Source organism: Nerophis lumbriciformis, linkage group LG29, assembly GCF_033978685.3.
Source record: "Nerophis lumbriciformis linkage group LG29, RoL_Nlum_v2.1, whole genome shotgun sequence".
In the NCBI taxonomy this organism is placed as follows: Eukaryota; Metazoa; Chordata; class Actinopteri; order Syngnathiformes; family Syngnathidae; genus Nerophis; species Nerophis lumbriciformis.
Window position 1 is genome coordinate 14,644,943 of NC_084576.2, and position 23,039 is coordinate 14,667,981.

General features: G+C 37.8%; 1 protein-coding gene across 2 annotated transcripts in view; it reads right to left on the reverse strand.

Moving 5' to 3' along the window:
* iqsec3b (IQ motif and Sec7 domain ArfGEF 3b) overlaps positions 1 to 23,039 on the reverse strand; it is a 157,923-nt gene that overhangs the window by 109,136 nt on the left and 25,748 nt on the right. For both annotated transcript variants that reach the window (XM_061925013.2, XM_061925014.2), the window contains exon 3: positions 1,954 to 2,068. In XM_061925013.2, the coding sequence (XP_061780997.2) occupies positions 1,954 to 2,068 (115 nt within the window). The remainder of the gene's footprint in view (positions 1 to 1,953; positions 2,069 to 23,039) is intronic.

A 23,039-nucleotide genomic window follows, 5' to 3' on the forward strand; every position in this document is an offset into this window, starting at 1 on the left:
AATAAAATTAAAGTGCAAATAAAAATACAGCTTCACAACTTTAATCAAAGTATTTGCGCTTAAGAAACTTCTCTTTATAACTTTAGCTCCAGACTTTTTCTGTTTGTTTGACATTGTCATTACTGCCACAAGTGGTGGAAAAGTGTATGACAACTACAGCCTATACGGACCACAGCTGAGAAACACATTTTTGGCGGTCTCATAAGGGTCGCCCTGTGCTTTCTGGTTCAGAAACTAAACTGAAACTGAATTAACAATATTGCAGAACAGAATGACACAAAATCCCCGAAACGTCTGTGGCAACACATTCGGGGCTGTTTGTCCAAGTAGCGTTACCACCGCCGCGCATGCATAAATGTGCAATTGATCCGGTATTGACAAGCGGCAGAAGCAAACAAGTCAAAATGGAAGACGCTAAACAGCACATTAGCCTTCGCTATGGAAAATTTTGCACAGTCAGTCAGTTTCAGTTTATTTTACACGAGCATACAATACATCACATATTTCCAGTTGTTTCAGTCGACCAACATAAAGTGGCAAATGGTCTGTGTTTGTGCTTGTTATTATACCTGCGCTTTACATCGTACATCACATTCACAAACTGATGGCAGAATCATGCACACTGCAGGAAGGACTTTTCTTCCATATTAAAATAACACAATAATAACAAAAAGGAGTAACAGGTATTCATGTGGATACATGTTTACAAAATCAGACACTTTTTTAAAACATGAACATGAATTTAAAGGGGTTTAACACCCTGGGGACATTCGATTTTAATTATCTTCAAAGCCAAACAGGATGTTTAAAGTCCTAAAGTTTTTGAAGGTCGTGAAAAAATATTGGATTTGTATATTTGAAAAAAAAATTAGCTCAAATTTCTCAATAAACTTTGGTACTAGACAAAGCTATCAAACATGTAATGCTTTGGGGGGGTTTTATAGATATTTTGAACAATTTTTGAAGGTATTTTGATCAGACAATGTCACATGTTTAAATTAGTCAAGTAATTAGTTAAAGTTAAAGTACCAATGATTGTCACACACACACTAGGTGTGGTGAAATTTGTCCTCTGCATTTGACCTATCCCCTTGTTCACCCCCTGGGCGGTGAGGGGAGTAGTGGGCAGCAGCGGTGGCCGCGCCCGGGAATAATTTTTGGTGATTTAACCCCCAATTCCAACCCTTGATGCGGAGTGCCAAGCAGGGAGGTAACGGGTCCCATTTGTATAGTCTTTGGTATGACTCGGCCGGGGTTTGAACTCACAACCTACCGATCTAACCACTAGGCCACTAGCAATTACTAATTGAAAAATGTGACATCGTTTGGTCAAAAGGCCTTCAATGGGTTATATTTACATAAAAACATCACATGTTCGTTTGGGTTTTTTGGGCTATAGTTGATTTGACAGATTTAAGCCAAAAAAGTGAGAGAGAAAAAAAATCCCCTTTGAAAAATGTTCTGATCTTGTCCTGTTTGGTTTGGAGTATTGATTAATAACTGCCAGTGTATCGTATACACCTGTGAAAAATTTGGATATTGAAATTTTACATTGAAAAAAGCCTTCTCAGGAAAAGTCAAGTATATTGAGAATCAGCGCTATTCACCATGTGTGTTGGCGCATTAGGAATTTGACCGCATCACTCTCTCTTTCAACATAGTGACAGTAGTGTATTAAATGTAATAATAGTGTAACAACAAAAATTACGGCAAAAATAAAGCAAGAATTTACTAAAAGGACAAAAAAGTTCCCATTTACTTTATGTTCCCTTGTTTCTTCCCTCACTTTGCTGATGCAAAAAAAACCAAATTAATTATTAAAATTAATTAATTAAAAAACAAATGACAATTAATCATGATTAATCAGAATTAATCCACAGCAACCTTGTGATTAATCAGATTTAAAAAATGTACCTGCACTAACACAAATGTCAGTGTGAGACAAGGACGCACCTGTTTGTTTTTATTCTCCAGGGAGATCTCATACTCGCTGGGCCCCTCCCGCTTGGTGCCCTCCACTTCCTGTCCCCCAGAGGACGTTCCATCCTCCAGGCTCAGCAACTGGCCGCTGTCATGGGAATAAAAGCAGATAGCGATCAGTCGCTGCGTCGTGACCGTGACTCGGGTCTTCAAGCCCGTGGAGGGCAGCAGGTGGAGAGTGATTGTGTTTGCTGGAGGCTACAGGAGGACGCGGGCTGGGACCGACTATTTCCCCGCTTCTAAGCGTGTGCAAAAGTCTGGATTGAATTGAAAATGGCTCCGAAATGTATAATTAAATTCCAGAAAACTTTCGTTGAGGTCACAAACAGGAAGTAGAATTGCAATTTCAATTGATAACTTTGGTATACATTCATTACTGTTTTACGTATTCCATAAAAAAATATTAATTTAAAACATTATGTAAACATTTTATTTTAATGACAGTAAATCAATAAATAATCAAAAATAAAAACATCTTCTATAAGATAGATCATTTAGTTTGATGTATCATAATTTTTGAAACAATATAAAATTGTGGGAAAATACTTCATTTCCCAGTTTGTATTTACATACAATTTTGCAGCACCAAAATAAATAAATTCTAACTAAATTAATAATAAATAATGATATTATATATATATATATATATATATATGTTTTTAAATAAACTGTCAATAAAATCAAAGTGCAAATAAATATACAGCCTCCCCACTTTAGTCTTAATTTTTGCGCTTTCTTCTTTTAATTTTTGCGCATACAATTTTGCAGCACCAAAATAAATACATTCTAACTAATAGGCAGCATAAACTCATTTACTTCCATTCTCCACCCTTAATGGGGAAGTCACATTTGACTGATGATACATTCATTTTCAACCACTTATCATAACTGGAGCCTATCCAAGTAGCATCGTTTTTTTTGCCATATAGGCTACAGCTCCGTTGCACGTCTGAAAAGGATAGGTGTTAAAAAAAAAATCAGGAACATGAAGCTACGTTTAGAGTAGCTTCATGCTTTCCCTGTGCAAGATGCTATTTTTTGTTAAAGTTAAAGTTAAAGTACCAATGATTGTCACACACACACACGAGGTGTGGCGAAATTATTCTCTGCATTTGACCCATCACCCTTGATCACCCCCTGGGAGGTGAGGGGAGCAGTGAGCAGCTGCGGTGGCCGCGCCCGGGAATCATTTTTGGTGATTCAACCCCCAATTCCAACCCTTGATGCTGAGTGCCAAGCAGGGTTGATATAATAACAATAATATGAGTTATGAGCACCAAATGTCACTTGTTTGCGCCATGTTTGAGGAAAAAAAAGTGATTCAAACGGATGCTTTCTAAGTTCCAGGTCATAAACAAACGCCACACCACTTCACATGGAGCTTCTTTGTGGAAAAGGCTTCGCTACACATCATAAATTAAAGTCTGCCAACTATATTTCAGCTACAAACATGGGAGCAGGACGTTCGATCATGAGCGTACATGCTAACCTAGCGTGATGTGAGTAATGTTAGCACTTTAGCGCCCAGAGCTATGCTAGTGTTGCTAGCGCTTGAGTCCTTAATGTTACAGTCATTCAGAAAATATGTGTGTCATTAACAAACTATGAATGATTTATTTCATTCAATTGACGAATCACATGCTCTGCATTGTATATGAAATGCATATAATGCTAATGCAGTGTTCCAACACTCCACAGTGATGTGGAGTATTAATGCCGTCTTCTGCGTAGAAATAAAAGTGTATTTTTGTACAAGCTCTCTGTGGTACGGATTACAGCACGCAGACGGAAAATGGCTGCGAGCGCTGCACGATACAGAGACAATATCCTCAAAGTCAAACATGACTTGCATGAAAAAGAGCTGGGGATAACTCAATCAGCCTGTGCGGATATTTCATAAGCAATCATCTGCAATAAATACCGCACAGGCAAGAAGCAAGGAGAAAATACAAAATGTATATATTCCAATGCAGCTTCAACATTTGTTATTGGAGGCGAGCTGCCTCTAATAAAGTGTCCCATCCTCCACTTTTTTAATCCCAGCTCATGTCCAGCGTTCTTTTACATGACAGCGCTATTGAAAATCTGCCAAAGGCAAATGAGGTCACCACAAAGCAAAAAGTGTCCCTGATTGACATGTTAAAGGTCGCACATTATTATATATTTCAACAATTTTGACTACAAGAGCTTTTAATACTATCCTTGTATCGTGATAGTGCATGTTGATGCCACATTCAAGCTGTGTCCCGCAAATTTGGCAGCAATAAGAGAACGAACGTGTCCTCAATGCACTGTAGTGTCCTCGCCAGCGACCGAACGGCTAACGTCCTGCCACAGTTCTTCTAAGTTGGCAATCTCGCCATCATAGTATCAAATCAACTGCCTTTCTTACAACATTTTATATCACTGGAGTACGAGAAATAGGGAAACAGGCTTCACCACAACACCGGACAAACAATATATATATATATATATATATATATATATATATATATATATATATATATATATATATATATATGTATTCATATATATATATATATATATACATATATATGTATATATATATATATATATATGCATTCATATATATATATATATATATATATATATATATATATATATATATATATATACATATATATGTATGTATATATGTATTCATATATATGTACATATATATGTATATATATATATATACATATATATATGTATTAATATATATACATCTGTATACATAGATATGTATATATATAGATACGTACATATATACATATATATACATATATATGTATATATAGATACGTACATATATACATATATATGCATATATATATACATATATATGTATATATATATATGTGCATATATATATACATATATATATATGCATATATATATACATATATATATACATATATACATATATATATACATATATATATATATATATATATATGCACATATATATATATATATGCATATATATATATATATATATATATATATATATATATATATATATATATATATATATATACGTAAATAAATAAATGATAAATGGGTTATACTTGTATAGCGCTTTTCTACCTTCAAGGTACTTTGACAGTATTTCCACATTCACCCATTCACACACACATTCACACACTGATGGCGGGAGCTGCCATGCAAGGCGCTAACCAGCACCCATCAGGAGCAAGGGTGAAGTGTCTTGCCCAAGGACACAACGGACTTGACTAGGATGGTAGAAGGTGAGGATTGAACCCCAGTAACCAGCAACCCTCCGATTGCTGGCACGGCCACTCTACCAACTTCGCCACGCCGCTCCTATACATATATACATATATATGCCTATATATACATGTATATATATGTATACATATATATATATATATATATATATATATATATATATATACACGTACATATATATAAATACATATATATATATACATGTATATAAATGTATACATATATATGTATATATACACGTACATATATATACATACATATATATACATGTATACATACATAAGCAAATATATACAGTATATACAGTATATATATATATACATATGTATATATATATACATATATATATATACATACATATACATATATATATATATATATATATGTACACACATATATACACGTCTGTCAAAGCTAACGCGATAAGTATGTTATATAATTATATATATATACATATGTATATATATATATTTATATATATGTATATGTTTATTTATATATATGTATATGTTTATTTATTTATGTATATTTATTTCATGCTTATTTATGTTTGTTTATCTCACAATATTTTTGGTTGTTTTTGTTTATAAACTCAGGAAATAAATCCATGGACACAGGAGGACTTTACGGGAAAAAACAAAATATTTAAATCAGAGCCAATAGTGGAAAATAATTTTAATATTAAATTGATATTGTTATATCGCCATCCTATAATTATGATCAAAACTTTAATCAATAAATGATCTTGAAAATGTTAAATATAAGCATTGGCATGACCAATACTGCCACTGTAACTACAGTATTTGGTATTGGATCAATACCCACATTTGTAGTATAACCCCAAAAATAAGTATCCAAAGAACAGAAGATTATTATGGACTGGACTCTCACAATAGGATGTCGTTGTGGCTTGTGCAGCTCTTTGAGACACTTGTGATTTAGGGCTATATAAATAAACATTGATTGATTGATATTACATTTGAACAGAAGTATACATAGAACCATGTTACAACAGAAAGTAACCATTAACAGAAAATTAGCAAGTAGACGAATCACAGTTTAAAGAAAACAAATTCAACTGGAAACTACACAACATGTTATCTCATACGTCAGCAGCTAAATCATTTGCATACCAAATATTATAGTGTGATATTTATTGTTATCGTGGGAGGCTGCAATATATATCGCGATACAGATTTGAGGTCATAACTCTGCACTCGTCCAGCAAACGAGATACCATGATCACACAACAAGGTAACATTGAGGACACAAATGTTAGCAACACCAGCACACCTACGTGAGCTACAGTGCTAACAGTACACTCACTTTTTAACAGCAAAACAATGCTAGGTTAGCATACCGCTGAAGGAAAACCAACTTACTGCTACAGCGTCAGTCGCTGACTGATGAAAAGATGACAACGCTTTAAAAAATAAAAATAAAAAAAAATTACAAAGCTTTTTTCTGCAAAGTGTTGGGCTCTGGGGTGTCAAACTCGTTTTAGCTCAGGGGCCGCATGGAGGAAAATCTGTGCACACGCGGGGATCCGGACAACTAGAAAATCATGGCATTAAAACTAAAAAATAAAGACAACTTCAGATTGTTTTATTTGTCTTACTTTGGCCAAAAATAGAACAAACAGATTCAAAAAAATATTACAATAAAAATATAGAAAAAAACCCCGGCAGCGGTAAAGTTTAGATCCATGAAGGAAAGAAGAAAGTGAATGAATGTTTATAACTAAATACATTTACATTGATTCTAAAGATAAAGGTTAAAATCCTTTTACCCACCGAGAGAGAAGAGGAAAAACAAAAACTGCTAATATTTGTTGCTTTGGTTGAACTCCAAGGCTCACTCGCACACTGTTATAGGATAACAGCCCATCCGTTGGTCTTAGGAACCAAAGCCTCTTCGTACAAATCCAAGTAGAAGTTATGCACTCCACTTCCCTAATTTTATCATCCACCCTTTTGATCATTTTTATTTTTCTTATTACCCCAGTCCTAACTACCTTTTCCTCAAGCCCGCTTCCCCCAAAGCACTGATCATCAACGCATGTTAAATCTGCAGTCAAAATGTCATTCTTTACTAGCCTTGTCCTTCTTTTTTATATTTTTTAATGATGGAGCCGAAACTATTGTCTCCTCGCTCATATGAATTGACCTGGCAACATTTGATATCAACATCAGTTTTAAAGGCCTACTGAAACCCACTACTACCGACCACGCAGTCTGATAGTTTATACATCAATGATGAAATCTTAGCATTGCAACACATGCCAATACGGCCGGAGTAGCTTACTAAAGTGCAATTTTAAATTTTGCGCAAAATATCCTGCTGAAAACGTCTCGGTATGATGACGTCGGCGCGTGACGTCACGGATTGTAGAGGACATTTTGGGACAGCATGGTGGCCAGCTATTAAGTCGTCTGTTTTCATCGCAAAATTCCACAGTATTCTGGACATCTGTGTTGGTGAATATTTTGCAATTTGTTCAATGAACAATGGAGACAGCAAAGAAGAAAGCTGTAGGTGGGAAGCGGTGTATTGCGGCCGGCATGCAGCAACACAAACACAGCCGGTGTTTCATTGTTTACATTCCCGGAAGATGACAGTCAAGCTTTACCATTGGCCTGTGGAGAACTGGGACAACAGAGACTCTTACCAGGAGGAATTTGAGTTGGATACGCAGACACGGTACCGTGAGTACGCATGCAGCTGCGGCTTCCAAACATTTGATCGCTTGCCCGTACGTGCGTGCCGCTATGTGCATGTCACGTACGTAACTTTGGGGACTTTGGGGAAATATATGTGCTGTATGAACTTTGGGGAGGTGAACGGTACTTTGGGCTGTGGGATTGAGTGTGTTGTGCAGGTGTTTGAGTTGTATTGGCGGGTTATATGGACGGGAGGGGGGAGGTGTTTGTTATGCGGGATTAATTTGTGGCATATTAAATATAAGCCTGGTTGTGTTGTGGCTAATAGAGTAAATATACGTCTTGTGTTTATTTACTGTTTTAGTCATTCCCAGCTGAATATCAGGTCCCACCCGCCTCTCACAGCATCTTCCCTATCTGAATCGCTCCCACTGCCCTCTAGTCCTTCACTCTCACTTCCCTCATCCACGAATCTTTCATCCTCGCTCAAATTAATGGGGAAATCGTTGCTTTCTCGGTCCGAATCGCTCTCGCTGCTGGTGGCCATGATTGTAAACAATGTGCGGATGTGAGGAGCTCCACAACCTGTGACGTCACGCTACTCGTCTGCTACTTCCGGTACAGGCAAGGCTTTTTTTTATCAATGACCAAAAGTTGCGAACTTTATCGTCGATGTTCTCTACTAAATTATTTCAGCAAAAATATGGCAATATCGCAAAATGATCAAGTATGACACATAGAATGGACCTGCTATCCCCGTTTAAATAAGAAAATCGCATTTCAGTAGGCCTTTAAGTTTGACATTTACTCTATTGTTTTCACCCCTGTTGCCCTTTACGTAACCTGGTCCATCCTAGAGTTTGCCTCTTGATACATACACTCAGACCCCGCTATAAACCGCTTCTTCAAATACCGGCTCATTTTCTTGATTTCAATAATTGTCCTTGTAGCAATAATAATATGTTAATAATATGTTTCAGTTATTTATTGGGTGAGAAGGGGTTGGAATTATATAATTTCTACTAATCGGCTGATGACATGCTCGAGCAGATGCATAAAAATTTAAAAAAAAAATTTTTTTTAATTAAAATAAAAAAATTATTTTGTATTATTTTTTTTTAATGAATTAAGTAACGTTTATGACAACCTTTTTCCAAAACACAGTATAGAATGTGCGATATAACAGGATAATGCATACATTTGTCATTTGTTTTCAAAACGCTTACAAAAAAGTGGGACCCCAAAAATGTACAGTGGGACCCTATTTAGAGCCATGAAGGGGATCTGAGATGAAAAGTTGACATGGAAAGCTCATATATTGCATGTGAAAAATAAGCTATCTAAAAGTTTATTTATTTTGAACAAGGTTAAATACAGTTTCCCGTATTATACAATGAGAATTTTATATTGCTCAATTATTCTACCTTATTTCAATTATTGTGAAGAAATATGGGTAAATACATATCACAGCAACATAATGCCTTTATTTCTTTCACAGAAAAGAGCAATTTGTATCATTTTTACAGTAGGGTATAGAGACCACACAAATCCACTCTTCATTAGGTCAGGATTATTAAAACTAAAAGACATTGTAGAATTGCATACTCTATTAGTGATGTTCAAAGTTAGAAATAAAGTTCTTCCAAAGGACTTACAAAAGTTATTTGTGTTCACGTCGGAAGATGACTTTAAATATCCAAGAGTGCGAACAAATTTGAAGCAAATGTGCTTAACTGTTGCTGGTGTGAAAGCATGGAATTCTCTAGCCAAAGACTTAAAAAGTTGCAAGAATATCTTTGAATTTAAAAGGAGTTACAAAAAGAGACAACTGGAATTATATCAAACTGATTTTTGATTTTGATTGGAACGTGTCATTTTGAAAATGCTTAAACGAAAATTAAAAGTATGTTGGAGTTCGGGTGTTGGTGGAGGGAACAGTGATAAAGTCATCTAAAATAATTTGTGTTAAAAAGGGGGAAGATAAATATAAGAATAGTATTCTTCCATCTGCTCCTTTCTGATCACAAAAATGTATAAGAAACAAATAAACAATGAAAGTGTCAACTGTTAATGGCTTGTATATATGCATTTTCATGAAAGGAATAAAAAGAAATGATGATGATATTTGTATGACTTGATGGGGGTCCATGGGACCCCATTTTGAAAATTCCTAGCTGGTTGTAATACTAATCAAATATCATCACGGGGGACCATAGATAATTTATTCGCGGGCAAGATCCGGCCCGCGGGCCTTGACTTTGACAGTTTGGGGCTAATACATGGGGTAAGGCAAGGCAAGCCAAGGCAACTTTATTTGTATAGCACTTTTCATACACAAGGCCGACTCAAAGTGCTTCACAGACAACAAAGTGAAATGAAAGAAAATAAAAAGCAAAATTAAAATGCAGACAATAAAAATAGAAACAGTGCGGACGTTAAAAGATTTAGCTGAAAGCTAAGGTGAACATAAAAGTTTTCAGTCGAGTTTTAAAAATAGTCAGAGTTGGGGAAAGTCTGACATCTTCAGGAAGTTTATTCCAGCTATTTGTTGCATAGTGACTGAATGATGCTCTCCCTTAATTTGAGTTTACTCTGGGAACCGCTAACAGATTGGTCTCAGAAGATCTTAGTGATCTAGAGCAGTGTTTTTCAACCACTGTGCCGCGGCACATTAGTGTGCCGTGGGAAATTATGCAACTTCACCTAATTTATCCCAAAAATATTTGTTGCAAATCAATAATTATGACTCTCGCCCAGAAAAGGGTGGAGTGCCATCTCCGGGTTGCGGAGGAGACCCTGCCCCAAGTGGAGGAGTTCAAGTACTTTGGAGTCTTGTTCACAAGGGAGGGAAGAGTGGATCGTGAGATCGGTGCGGCGTCTTCAGTAATGCGGACGCTGTATCGATCCGTTGTGGTGAAGAAGGAGCTGAGCCGGAAGGCAAAGCTCTCAATTTACCGGTCGATCTACGTTCTCATCCTCACCTATGGTCATGAGCTTTGGTTTATGACCGAAAGGACAAGATCACGGGTACAAGCGGACAAAATGAGTTTCCTCTGCCGGGTGGCGGGGCTCTCCCTTAGAGATAGGGTGAGAAGCTCTGTCATCCGGGAGGAACTCAAAGTAAAGCCGCTGCTCCTCCACATGGAGAGGAGCCAGATGAGGTGGTTCGGGCATCTGGTCAGGATGCCATCCGAATGCCTCCCTAGGGAGGTGTTTAGGGCACGTCCGACTGGTAGGAGGCCACGGGGAAGACCCAGGACACGTTGGGAAGACTGTCTATTGGCTGGCCTGGGAACGCCTTGGGATCCCCCGGGAAGAGCTGGACGAAGTGGGTGGGGAGAGGGAAGTCTGGGCTTCCCTGCTTAGGCTGCTGCCCCCGCGACCCGACCTCGGATAAGCGGAAGAAGATGGATGAATAGATGGAATCAATAATTATACTCTGCCAATAATGTGCCATTGCTTAGTGTCTGTGCTGTGTAGAACTCGGCAGGGTAACCACGTAATACTCCATGTCAGTAGGTGGCAGCAGGTAGTTCATTTCTTTGTAAATGTCGGAATGTGTCGGGTGAGACGATGATGGTTTGTTGTGATCCCAATATGCAGACCACAGCGGGAGGCGGCGTGCAGGTAAAAAAGGCATGCAATGCTTAAACCCAAAATGAACGAAAGGAAAAGGCTATGCAAAACTAAAGTCAAACTGAACTGGCTACAAAGTAAACCGAGACAGAATGTTGGACAACAGCGAAAACTTACGACGTCCACAAAGCACATCCGAACATGACATGACAATCAACAATGTCCTCACAAAGAAGGATAGCAACAACGTAAATAGCCTTGTTTGCTAACACAAAGCAGGTGCGCGGAATAGCGCTCAAAGGAAGACATGAAGCTGCTACAGGAAAACACTAACAAAACAGGATGGGCCACCAAAATAACAGCGCAAGACAAGAACTAAAGTACTACACACAGGAAGACACCAACAAACTCAAAATAAGGCACGGCGACCTGGTGGAGTTACATTTTTTAACCTTTTCTGCTGGTGGTGTGCCTCCGGATTTTTTTAATGAAAAAAATGTGCCTTGCCTCAAAAAAGGTTGAAAAACACTGATCTAGAGGGCTTATATAGTGGGAGCATATCAGTGATATACTTCGGCCCTAGACCATGGAGTGATTTATATGTGACTAGGAGGATTTTGAAATCAATTCTCTGATGTACAGGGAGCCAATGTAAGGATTTAAGAATTGGTGTAATGTGCTCACATTTTTTGGTCTTTGTTAGAACTCTAGCAGCAGCGTTCTGAACAAGCTGTAGCTGCCTGACAGTTTTTTTGGGAAGACCTGCAAGGAAACCATTACAAGGTAAGGTAATAGTCCATAGTGGTGTCATGACCTTAAAGGGGAACATTATCACAATTTCAGAAGAATTAAAACCATTAAAAATCAGTTCCCAGTGGCTTATTTTATTTTTCGAAGTTTTTTTCAAAATTTTACCCATCACGCAACATCCCTAAAAAAAGCTTCAAAGTGCCTGATTTTAACCACCCGTCCATTTTCCTGTGACGTCACATAGTGATGCCAATACAAACAAACATGGCGGATAGAACAGCAAGCTATAGCGACATTAGCTCGGATTCAGACTCGGATTTCAGCGGCTTAAGCGATTCAACAGATTACGCATGTATTGAAACGGATGGTTGTAGTGTGGAGGCAGGTAGTGAAAACGAAATTGAAGAAGAAACTGAAGCTATTGAGCCATATCGGTTTGAACCGTATGCAAGCGAAACCGACGAAAACGACACGACAGCCAGCAACACGGGAGAAAGCGAGGATGAATTCGGCGATCGCCTTCTAACCAACGATTGGTATGTGTTTGTTTGGCATTAAAGGAAACTAACAACTATGAACTAGGTTTACAGCATATGAAATACATTTGGCAACAACATGCACTTTGAGATTTAAATGTTTTTAAGCTAAATTATTGGTAAACACAGTTTATGTATAATAATTTACGTAAAACTGCGAGTAATGAATAAAGTTTTCATCAATTAATATATTCTGTAGACATACCCTCATCCGCTCTCTTTTCCTGAAAGCTGATCTGTCCAGTTTTGGAGTTGATGTCAGCATCTGCTTTGAGTGTCGCAGAATATCCACACATTCTTGCCATCTCTGTCGTAGCATAGCTTTCGTCGGTAAAGTGTGCGGAACAAACGACTGACCATTTCGTCGGCTTTCCCCACAGCCTCGTATTTTGAACAAATTTCGTCCAATTTCTTGCCACTTTCGCATCTTTGGGCCACTGGTGCAACTTGAATCCGTCCCTGTTCGTGTTGTTACACCCTCCGACAACACACCGACGAAAGTGAGAAAATGGCGGATTGCTTCCCGATCTCTGTCGTAGCATAGCTTTCGTCGGTAAAGTGTGCGGAATAAACGTCCAATTTCTTGCCACTTTCGCATCTTTGGGCCACTGGTGCAACTTGAATCCGTCCCTGTTCGTGTTGTTACACCCTCCGACAACACCCTGACGAGGCATGATGTCTCCAAGGTACGAAAAACAGTCGAAAAAACGGAAAATAACAGCTGATTTGACTCGGTGTTTGAGAAAATGGCGGATTGCTTCCCGATGTGACGTCAATAATAGAAAGGCGTTTAATTCGCCAAAATTCACCCATTTAGAGTTCGGAAATCGGTTAAAAAAAAAAAAGGTCTTTTTTCTGCAACATCAAGGTATATATTGACGCTTACATAGGTCTGGTGATAATGTTCCCCTTTAAGAAACCCGGAACTACCAAAAGCGACCCTTTCTCGTCTTTCAAAAATGGAGCAACCAAGCGAGGGAGAGGATGTTTGGTGGTCGTAAACAGTCCCTGGGAACATACAACTGTTATAACATCATGAAAAAAGTCCTTTTTGCAGGATAGAAGAGAGCATTAAACTTGCTCATCTGTAAAGATTTTGACAGAATTATGATGGCCGTTCTCACTGACACAAACCACTTTTGAGTTTGTGGAAAACGTGCAACATGAATCAGTTGCCTTTGGGCTTCTTCCCGCTCAATACTCACGCTCTAAGATTTCCACAGACAGAAGGCCGGCGCTCAGGCAGGTTCAACAACCCGTTCAAGAGTCTACCCTTGAAGTTTCCTTTCATCACCGGTGTAAATATACAATGTTGCGCTCGCGGAACGCGGACGTGTTGGTGGTGCCTCGTATTTTATAAATGTGGACAGTAACTGGAAAAACACAACAACAACAAAAAACGACGGTACGAAACACGAGCACGGCCTCAGAATACATTAGAGTACATTAGAGGATTTAAATACAGGAGTTGAGCTATGAGTGCATCTGGACTAGCATCTGTAAGGATATCCGTGCCCCCGCTACACACTGTGCACGTGGGACATGATGCACAAATGTACATCTGTCAGATTGCATCACTCAACCACAGTGAGACATATATACGGTATGTGTGTATATATATATATATATATATATATATATATATATATATATATATATATATAGTGCTTCACATGCAGTGAACACAGACTGGGATGCATGGGCAGGCAGGGTTCCAGAAAAAAGCGAGGGCGATAAGCTGCGCTGTAGTGGACTCATGAAACATGGAGGCGGCGCAGGTCGCAGCCGCCGTGCAATGTTAAGCCACGTGATGGAATTTAAAGGGATACTCGCTGCTGTGCATCGCAGCGTTGCCGCGTGGGCGCAGGGTTTAGGTCATTGCACTGCAAGAAGCAGAACAACCCCACACAAGACAGATGGCCGAGTCCCCGGCAAGTAATCATGAAGAAAACAGAGACGGTACAAAAGGTGACATCCAATGCAAAATTCCCACTTAATCCAAAGGAAGAGAATGTAATAAGAATGTACAAACCCCGTTTCCATATGAGTAGGGAAATTGTGTTAGATGTAAATATAAACGGAATACAATGATTTGCAAGTCCTTTTCAACCCATATGCAATTGAATGCACTACAAAGACAAGATATTTGATGATCAAACTCATAAACGTTATTTTTTTCTGTAAATAATAATTAACTTAGAATTTCATGGCTGCAACACGTGCCAAAGTAGTTGGGAAAGGGCATGTTCACCACTGTGTTACATGGCCTTTCCTTTTAACAACAGTAAACTTTTGGGAACCGAGGAGACTCATTTTTTAAACTTCTCAGGTGGAATTCTTTCCCATTCTTGCTTGATGTACAGCTTAAGTTGTTCAACAGTCCGGGGGTCTCCGTTGTGGTATTTTAGGCTTCATAATGCGCCACACATTTTCAATGGGAGACAGGTCTGGACTACAGGCAGGCCAGTCTAGTACCCGCACTCTTTTACTCTGAAGCCACGTTGATGTAACACGTGGCTTGGCATCGTCTTGCTGAAATAAGCAGGGGCGTCCATGGTAACGTTGCTTGGATGGCAACATATGTTGCTCCAAAACCTGTATGTACCTTTCAGCACTAATGGCGCCTTCACAGCTGTGTAAGTTACCCATGTCTTGGGCACTAATACACCCCCATACCATCACAGATGCTGGCTTTTCAACTTTGCGCCTATAACAATCCGGATGGTTCTTTTCCTCTTTGGTCCGGAGGACTTGACGTCCACAGTTTCCAAAAACCATTTGAAATGTGGACTCGTCAGACCACAGAACACTTTTCTACTTTGTATCAGTCCATCTTAGATGAGCTCAGGGCGTTTCTGGGTGTTGTTGATAAACGGTTTTCGCCTTGCATAGGAGAGTTTTAACTTGCACTTACAGATGTAGCGACCAACTGTAGTTACTGACAGTGGGTTTCTGAAGTGTTCCTGAGCCCATGTGGTGATATCCTTTACACACTGATGTCGCCTGTTGATGCAGTACAGCCTGAGGGATCGAAGGTCACGGGCTTCGCTGCTTACGTGCAGTGATTTCTCCAGATTCTCTGAACCCTTTGATGATATTACGGACCGTAGATGGTGAAATCCCTAAATTCCTTGCAATAGCTGGTTGAGAAAGGTTTTTCTTAAACTGTTCAACAATTTGCTCACACATTTGTTGACAAAGTGGTGACCCTCGCCCCATCCTTGTTTGTGAATGACTGAGCATTTCATGAAATCTACTTTTATACCCAATCATGGCACCCACCTGTTCCCAATTTGCCTGTTCACCTGTGGGATGTTCCAAATAAGTGTTTGATGAGCATTCCTCAACTTTATCAGTATTTATTGCCACCTTTCCCAACTTCTTTGTCACGTGTTGCTGGCATCAAATTCTAAAGTTAATGATTATTTGCAACAAAAAAAAAGGTTATCAGTTTGAACATCAAATATGTAGTCTTTGTAGCATATTCAACTGAATATGGGTTGAAAATGATTTGCAAATCATTGTATTCCGTTTATATTTACATCTAACACAATTTCCCAACTTATATGGAAACGGGGTTTATAACTAGATCCTACGTAAGCTCAACAAATTCCCAGATTTTGAGGGAGATTTGTCACAAGCCTCACAACATGCTCAATATTGTTTTTAGTGTTGAATTTGAAACTGTCTGGCTTACATTGGATATACGGATCTAGTTAGACGTAGAAAAACGGATGTCACTTATAAGTGGCTGCCTGGAGGGTGCTCGTGCTTCAAACGCGCCCTCTTCCTGGTCCGACCATGAAAACTACTTCCACGGATGGGTGCCGAATTCAGTATTTTTATTGATACCAACCGAAGTTTGTCGGTACTATTGGGTACCGATTCATGTAAAATCACACGGTGCAAGAGTCCAATACCTTTGTTGCACATGAGGTCCCATTAGGTTGTAGACTTGGCACCGGTTCAAGCACTTAGCCGGGAAACCAGCAGTCTAGTAGCCCGTTACAATGTCCTATGCCAACAATGCGAGAAGAAGGCATTCAAAAGTACAAGAATTATCCAATTTTTAAAATGCGCTAACCCAGAAGCTACATTGAATTTGCCATAGACATTATTAGCGAGTTATCATTGTGATTTCTAAAGTTGGTCATCAAAACAACAACTAAGATGCACGTTACACTCAAAGAGCTGGTGTGTAGTATGTACAATATTTGTCAAGACGAGGACTATGGTGTGTTTGTTTTCCCGAGATGCAAGTAAAGCTGGACTGGTCATGGCATGAAGGTAAATACATATTTAATAATAACACTCAAAGGAACAAAAAGCGCGCTCAAGGCGGATGTACAAACTTGACTTACGAAACAAAAAGACTTGCACGTGGGCAAAAAAACTGTGAACAATTAAACAAAAACACTAACTGTGGCATTAATAGAAAAAACTTACTTGGACATGGCATGAAGTGCGCAGAGGTAGACAGAGTGTGACAGGGGTAAGAATGCGGGATTTCGCCAGAGAGACTTCCTGGCAACCATGGGTTTAAATAATAGTGACATGATTAAAGACAGGTGCGTGAGTCGTGAGGGCAGGTGAAAACTAATGGGTTGCTATGGTGACAAACAAGAGTGCACAATGAGTCCAAACGTGGAACAGGTGAAACTAATGGGTAACCATGGAAACAAGACAAGGGAGTGAAAAGCCAGAAACTAAAGAGTCCAATAACTAAACAAAACAAAACATGATTACACAGACATGACAATATTTACCGTTGAAACACTTTGCAGGGCTCAACAAAAGAAAATACTGGCACATTCAACTTAATGGAAAAGACTACTGTATTTTTCGGAGTATAAGTCGCTCCGGAGTATAAGTCGCTCCGGAGTATAAGTCGCACCGGCCGAAAATGCATAATAAAAAAGGAAAAAAACATATAATTTGCACTGGAGTATAAGTCGCATTTTTGGGGGAAAATGTATTTGATAAAAGCCAACACCAAGAATGGACATTTGAAAGGCAATTTAAAATAAATAAAAAATAGTGAACAACAGGCTGAATAAGTGTACGTTATATGAGGCATAAATAACCAACTGAGAACGTGCCTGGTAGGTTAACGTAACATATTATGGTAAGAGTCATTCAAATAACTATAACATATAGAACATGCTATACGTTTACCAAACAATCTGTCACTCCTAATCGCTAAATCCCATGAAATCTTATACGTCTAGTCTCTTACGTGAATGAGCTAAATAATATTATTTGATATTTTACGGTAATGTGTTAATAATTTCACACATAAGTCGCTCCTGAGTATAAGTCGCACCCCCGGCCAAACTATGAAAAAAACTGCGACTTATAGTCCGAAAAATACGGTACTTCCTGGCTAAGGCAACACACTATAGTCTACTGCCATCTAACGTCTTGGAATTGCAATTGCATGCACAGTCTACTATAGTCTGTAGTACTATAGTATATCTATAGTACTATGGTCTAATATAGTACTTGCAAATTACACGAAAGTGTAAGAAAGCAAGATAACAACAGACAGCACATGTTACTGTTAAATGTTAAATATTTATTTATTTATATTAACAGATTTTAACACACTAAAGTACCGTATTTTTCGGACTATAAGTCACAGTTTTTTTCATAGTTTGGCCGGGGGTGCGACTTATACTCAGGAGCGACTTATGTGTGAAATTATTAACACATTACCGTAAAATATCAAATAATATTATTTAGCTCGTTCACGTAAGAGACTAGACGTATAAGATTTCATGGGATTTAGCGATTAGGAGTGACAGATTGTTTGGTAAACGTATAGCATGTTCTATATGTTATAGTTATTTGAATGACTCTTACCATAATATGTTACGTTAACATACCAGGCACGTTCTCAGTTGGTTATTTATGCCTCATATAACGTACACTTATTCAGCCTGTTGTTCACTATTCTTTATTTGTTTTAAATTGTCTTTCAAATGTCTTTTCTTGGTGTTGGGTTTTATCAAATACATTTCCCCAAAAAATGTGACTTATATATGTTTTTTTCCTTCTTTATTGTGCATTTTCGGCAAGTGCGCCTTATACTCTGGTGCGACTTATACTCCGAAAAATACGGTACTGAAAATCGATACTGTTGCGTACCGGTATCGATTCCCACTGGTACCAAATTGATTAAAATGTGAAAGGTAGCCATCCCTGGCTACGCCCCATTCATACACCCGCACACACCAAGAGGATAATGTTATTATATGAAAGCAGTGTTTGGAAAAGATGATGATTTACTCATTAGTTCAACGGGAATATAACAACAACCATAGTGTTTGTTTTTAAATCCTTTTATTCTTGAAGATCTCTTTTGTGAATGTGCACATGCATGACAGCCAGGATGGACAGCCTGAAAACTACTCATTGTATGCGGCCGGAACGGCCATTTTTCTTCTTTTCCTCCTAATTGTGATGAATATGGATATTTATTTGTAGATTTGTTCTCTTAAACCATGAATGATAACAGGTCAGTCATTAGTGGTCTTCTAATATATTTTGTTTAAAAAAATAATAATAATGATTTTGACATAATGTGCTGTATGTAAGTACAGTACAGTATTTCCATTTTACCCATTTTTTCCATCCCTTTTTATGATATTGATTCTTTTTACACAATTTACTTTAAAGATCCACAGTAGAATAACCACCAATAAATAAAAAATATATATTTGAGTTAAAAATCCAGAATGTACAACATCATAATACTGTTTTCAAATTAGAAGCTTGTATTTCCACATTTTGAACAGAATGTTACTTTTTATAAAATGTATATTATATCTACATTACAAGAAAACAAGAAAGGTCCTAAACAATAACCCTTGCAGGCAACATTAATGCTTGTAATTTTATAATGTTTTAATTTTACTCTGGTAAAATGTTTGCAAAAAAGAAAACACTTTTTCTTGTATGAAACAAATATTGTCATCCTATTATTACAGCTTTTTCTCATAAAAGTATGACTTTCTTCTTGTGACATTTCATCTTCACCCTTATAAATACATATTTATTTTTTATTTTCTTTACAACTTTACTCTCAAAAGGGCAACACTTTCCTGAAAATATTGTATTAATAATAAAATGTTTTAAATAATTGTTGTCATATATTTGTTTTTAATTTAATCTTCTAAAAATACACCTTGTTTCAATATTCCTTTTCTGGTAAAATTACGTTTTTTTTCTTAAATATGTTTTCCCCTGCCATTAATAATAATAATAATAGTGATAATAAAAAATATATAATAATCATAATAATAATAATAATAATAACAACAAAAACAATAGTGATAATAACACATTTAACTAATAAGTGCCTTTCAAAAAACCCAAGGTCATTTTACAATATACAGATAAAATCATGAAAAGATAATAAGAACAACAAAGGATAAAATTAACATGTACACATAAAATAATTAAAATATAATGATAAAACAACAAAGGATAAAATTAACCAAAAAATGAATACATTTTCCATAAAACCTATAACTATATTTATCATTACAAATAAATTCTGATAACCTGACGTGTTTATTATTGTGTTGGCCCCATTGCTATACTTCGCAGAAACATGCTTTTTATTGGACAGTGACAGATCATATTTCCATCTAAATGAATGAAAAGGAACTGATCTACTGAATATAACACACATGAATCAAAAACCCTTTGCACAGAAAATGTGTATGGCAGTTATTAAAATGAATAGGACACATCAACAGGCAAGCCAATGAAAAATAATGCATGTTGTTTTGTGTTAACTGCTGGCAGTAAATCAAGTTTCCTTCAAGGCATAATGAAAATAGCTGAAATGTCCTTCTTGAAGGGGGAAAAAAAAGAAAAAAAGCAACAGCAAGGTGACATTGTGCTGATGATGACGGTACGAGGCCAATGACGGAATTGCAATACGGACTTCTGTCCTCCTGCAGGGAGGCGTTTACGCACAAAATCGTTCCGCACGACAAACACACAATCTGCTCACGCGCAAACGCAGAAGCCAACGTGACTCCGGTGGCCTGTGGAATTTCTTGTTCCCTTGTTACTATGGTAGTTGCGTCATCACGCCGTTGCTATGGGCGTTTGTGTATTGATGATATCGGTACTGAACTCTCCAGCTCATTGCTTTGACTCAAGCCTGTGTTCAATACCCTTGAGGCCCTCAGAGCTATTTGTTACACAGTGTTTAATGTGACCACACAAGTACACTCACAGACACACACACATAATTTGTGCGGTCAGCATCATGTATCTCACACACACACACACACACACAGAAAATGTATCATATTGAACAATGTCATGGCCATTTTGGAGACTTTTTTGTAGTCCATACTACAACTAGATGCAATTTTTGAAGGAGTTGCGTGTGAAAGCGTCAATGCTGAAGTTGAACTGAAATGCTGACAGAATGTAGTATATGAATGTAAGAGTAGTTTGAATGGTTTTAATGTTGAAGAGTTTAAATGTCCAGGAAAACCGGAATTTGGTTTGGGAAGGTCCTGGTTTCGATCCTGCGCTCGGGATCTTTCTGTGTGGAGTTTGCATGTTCTCCCCGTGACTGCGTGGGTTCTCTCCGGGTACTCCGGCTTCCTCCCACCTCCAAAGACATGCACCTGGGGATAGGTTGATTGGCAACACTAAATTGGCCCTAGTGTGTGAATGTGAGTGTGAATGTTGTCTGTCTATCTGTGTTGGCCCTGCGATGAGATGGCGACTTGTCCAGGGTGTACCCCGCCTTCCGCCCGAATGCAGCACCTCCCGCGACCCCGAACGGGACACGCGGTAGAAAATGGATGGATGGATGGTTTGGGACTTGGGAACATGTTAGTTTGAATGTCCAGGATGAGTGGAATGCATTGATGTTGGAATGCTTTGAATAAGTTGAAAAATGTGGGAATTGTGCAACTTGGAAAAATGTCCCATTAAATGGGAATTTCATTGAAATTTGGGAATTTCGGGAAAAGCGGGAATTTTTTTTGAAAACGCTAAAAAATGGGAATGTTCTAAATTGGTGTTGGAATTTTTTTAATTGGTCGAGAAATGTTGAAGTAGTAACATTTTTCATTGAGAAATGGTATTACGGAATACCTGGTATTTCGGGAAAACCAGGAATTTTTGCAGTTAAAAAAAACAACTTCATTTTTTGTCCTGATTAAGAGGAATATTTTGACGGTGGAACGGTTGATGTGGAAAATGTTGAAGGAGTAGTCGACAGAAAAAGAGTGGAAAAAAGGTGTTGAAAAAACGGGAATTCTGGGAATTCCTGGAATTTTTTTGAACTTGGAAAAATGATCGTTTAAATGTCCAGGATGAGTGGAACACCCTATTTTTCAGAGCATAAGTCGCCGTTTTTTTCATAGTTTGGCCGGGGATGCGACTTATACTCAGGAGCGACTTATGTGTGAAATTATTAACACATTACCGTAAAATATCAAATAATATTATTTAGCTCATTCACGTAAGAGACTAGACGTATAAGATTTCATGGGATTTAGCGATTAGAAGTGACAGATTACTATACGTTTACCAAACAATCTGTCAATCCTAATCGCTACATTCAACTTAATGGAAAAGACTACTGTATTTTTCGGAGTATAAGTCGCTCCGGAGTATAAGTCGCACCGGCCGAAAATGCATAATAAAGAAGGAAAAAAACATATATAATTTGCACTGGAGTATAAGTCGCATTTTTGGGGGAAAATGTATTTGATAAAACCCAACACCAAGAATGGACATTTGAAAGGCAATTTAAAATAAATAAAAAATAGTGAACAACAGGCTGAATAAGTGTACGTTATATGAGGCATAAATAACCAACTGAGAACGTGCCTGGTATGTTAACGTAACATATTATGGTAAGAGTCATTCAAATAACTATAACATATAGAACATGCTATACGTTTACCAAACAATCTGTCACTCCTAATCGCTAAATCCCATGAAATCTTATACGTCTAGTCTCTTACGTGAATGAGCTAAATAATATTATTTGATATTTTACGGTAATGTGTTAATAATTTCACACATAAGTCGCTCCTGAGTATAAGTCGCACCCCCGGCCAAACTATGAAAAAAACTGCGACTTATAGTCCGAAAAATACGGTACTTCCTGGCTAAGGCAACACACTATAGTCTACTGCCATCTAACGTCTTGGAATTGCAATTGCATGCACAGTCTACTATAGTCTGTAGTACTATAGTATATCTATAGTACTATGGTCTAATATAGTACTTGCAAATTACA